Source organism: Sphaeroforma arctica (assembly GCF_001186125.1).
Source record: "Sphaeroforma arctica JP610 unplaced genomic scaffold supercont1.3434, whole genome shotgun sequence".
Taxonomy (NCBI): domain Eukaryota; class Ichthyosporea; order Ichthyophonida; genus Sphaeroforma; species Sphaeroforma arctica.
Window position 1 is genome coordinate 1 of NW_014037124.1, and position 3,156 is coordinate 3,156.

At 44.8% G+C, this 3,156-nt stretch overlaps 1 protein-coding gene across 1 annotated transcript; it reads left to right on the forward strand.

The window, feature by feature from the left end:
• Positions 1-2,126: 2,126 nt before the first annotated feature.
• On the forward strand, positions 2,127-2,935 carry SARC_13562 (hypothetical protein; the record flags this gene model as incomplete). The annotated part of the gene is made up of 2 exons (XM_014292306.1): positions 2,127-2,396; positions 2,593-2,935. 2 exons carry the CDS (start codon positions 2,127-2,129, stop codon positions 2,860-2,862), a joined length of 540 nt encoding a protein of 179 aa, XP_014147781.1. The 3' UTR covers positions 2,863-2,935.
• Positions 2,936-3,156: the final 221 nt, after the last annotated feature.

Sequence of the window (3,156 nt, forward strand, 5' to 3'; positions counted from 1 at the left end):
ACACACACACACACACATATATATATATATATATATAGTATATATAATAATATATATATATATATTTAAGGACACATGCACTCCTATGTATACGAACAAACATTTCTGGATATATGGACACATAACATTACGGATATAGATATATATATACAGACATATACACTCACATGTATGTGCATATTGCCTGATATAAACGCGTGTATGCATATACACAAGGACGTACCGTTTTAAGTGGTCCCTATAAGGCCTAACAAATGGACTTGTCCTCGACAGAAGCATACAACTACGCACAATGTTTGTGGTTGACTTGGATAGTATCCATAGGCCGGTGTTGTGCACGTACATGCACATATCTGATGAGGACATGTCGCCATACACACTTATGTACACGCGTAGTTGTACTTCACGCACAAGCTTGCAGAGTTGAATGCGCTGGTAGTCTATATGCGCATGGTAGTAACTTCAGCCTGGAATGCAGTTAAATGAATAAGCAGTGAACTCTAGTCTCTACATGCATGTACAAAACGTTGATCGGAGTCCTCTGGGTCGTTGTGGCATCCGTCATTCTAAAACCCTAAACCCTAAACCCTAAACTATACCAGAATCCTTTTACCAGAATACGTGTTCAAGGAGTTGATATGTTCTTACGATGTTTCTATTTAATAAATTACCTGGTGATTTACATACATGCCGCCCAGTTTAGCTATGTACACTGGTACACCCACACAACTGGTTATTGCACGTACCTTTTGACACCCTTGCATGAGTGGATCAGTTTGATTTTGCCCTTCTTTAGGCCCACGTAGTGCGAGGATAGGCTACGCTGCCATATATCGGCATACACTGACACACACACACACTTATATAGCCAGTCTTATATATGCATGCATCCACCATATGTTTGCGGCATGGCCACAAGGTATATCGCGGCAAAAGATATATTTTGGAATGGGCTGACAGGTTAAACGACTTACTAAAGGCTACTAAACCCTACAATATATAACACCAAGCCAAGCCTCTACTACACATCGGATGTAGCTAGATAGATAGAGCCCGTGAGGATTAGACTGCGATACGTTTGTAATAAACGTTAAATTATACGTGCACCTGAGCGACCACGCTGTCATACTCTAGAAATCGGACCTGAAATCCGGTCGGTATGTTTCTCTTCAACTATTCCGGTGTACATACACTATAGCGGATTACCGTCGAAGCAGGTCTTCTATATATACCAAAACGTACTTGCAATGGCGTAACATAAACAAAGTATGGCTGTCAGGGCCTCAACACTTCCTATGTGGGCTTGATGTTTAGAGACAACGGATTGTTCGGAAGACATAGAATCATTGCAGACTTTCAGGTGATATACTGACAGTACTACACACGAACCACATGCATAGGCGTACGTGTACTGGAATAAGCGCTTGTGTAGGGCATCAACGTTTCCCAAATACAAATGGGTTAAGCTTTTAGAGGTAGTGAATTGTGCGGAAGGCATGCAATCGTACGAGACTATTAGGCGACACACTGATGAAAGTACTACATAAGAGCCACATGCATATGAATACGTATACGTGAATCGACATCTGTGTGGGGAATCTCCGTACAACGTAACGACATTTCTTGTGTAAAGACTCACAATATCGATCACGCGCAAATACATATATTTGATATGTGGTAGAAAAACCCTAAACCCTAAACCTTTTATAGACACTTCACTCAAAGATGTATACATAATTCGCTACACGTGTCTTCACTATCAAACCGAAAACAAAGACCATATACGCTTCTTGGTTGCAGGTGCACATATGTTATCTGCGCTTAACGCCTGCGGATATCTCTCTTCGGATTGTCGCAATTCAATACAACACCATACAGACTACCCACAACAGAAATGTCGGTGTAATGTGAGTAGGTAATTCCTAATTGCGAATGTCTCTCTTCAGAATCTCACATTTAACTACTACACCAAACAGACTGACCATAACAAAAGCGTTCTAAACCCTAAACCCCCCAACCCCCCCAAATCCTAAAAACCCAATCCCTAAATTACGTATATCTCTCCTCTGATCCTCGCACGCTACAGCCACACCAACCCACGCGACCATACATACCCCAAGCGGCCCATGCGACGGCTCTTCAGTCACACACTACACAAGCTAAAGAACGAAAGCAAGCTGGATCTCATGACACGTGTGCATCGGCTAGAGTCTGACAAGGACGAGATGTCCCTGCGGCTGAGCTCGCTGAAGGACTCGTCCAAGCGCATGGCGCGGTCGCTATGGCAGCGCACCTACTGGTACTACCTGGCGCTGATGCTGGTCATCTTCGCGGTCACTCCACAGGGTGTGCTGCCGGAGGTGGTCGATGATATGTCCCGCAATGCCACCGCAACGGTATGGTTGGTGTGCGTATGGTCAGGCTACTGAGCTGAACCGAGCGCAAACCCTAGACTATAATCTCTGACAGTCAGCCCTAAACTCATTGAGCACATGTACTTCACTCTAAATCCTAAACCCTAAACCCTAAATCTATTGCCCACAATACCCCACCCTCCCAACCTACCGTCGCCTGTTTCTCCGTCCCACACAGATGTTGGGTTACCATCCCATCGACTACATGTTTCCGGCCGAGAGGGGTGTGAGTGGGGGCTCGTTGGGCAGACGCTTGGCAGCAGAAGGCCTGCAAAAGCATCACCCAGTTCTTCTGATACCGGGCTTTACCACAGTCAGCCTGGAGTTGTGGAAGCCACATCCAGGTGAGGAGAGCGTTCTGGGGCACTGTGCCGGTCCAGTCCCCCCGTGGATAGGACAGGTGGCCTATATGTTTGATGGGGTGCGTGTACTGGATATTGAGAAATAAGTGTGTATGTTAATGAATGTGGTCATGGTGGGGCATTGGGGTGTATTTTGATATGTATCAATACGTAGTGTGTGCTATAATGGATAGGTGCGTGACGTACGTATATGTGCACAAGCACGCATGCACAAACGGATATACAAATGGCGCTTGATAAGAAAGGGTCCGGCGATCTAAGGCATTCTAGAGACACATTCGAGAGTATCGTCAAACATACTATAGCACACTCGTGGAAAGGAAATAAAATTTTGTACAGGGTTTAGGACTTAGGGTTTATAGGATATATAGGCACTCCGT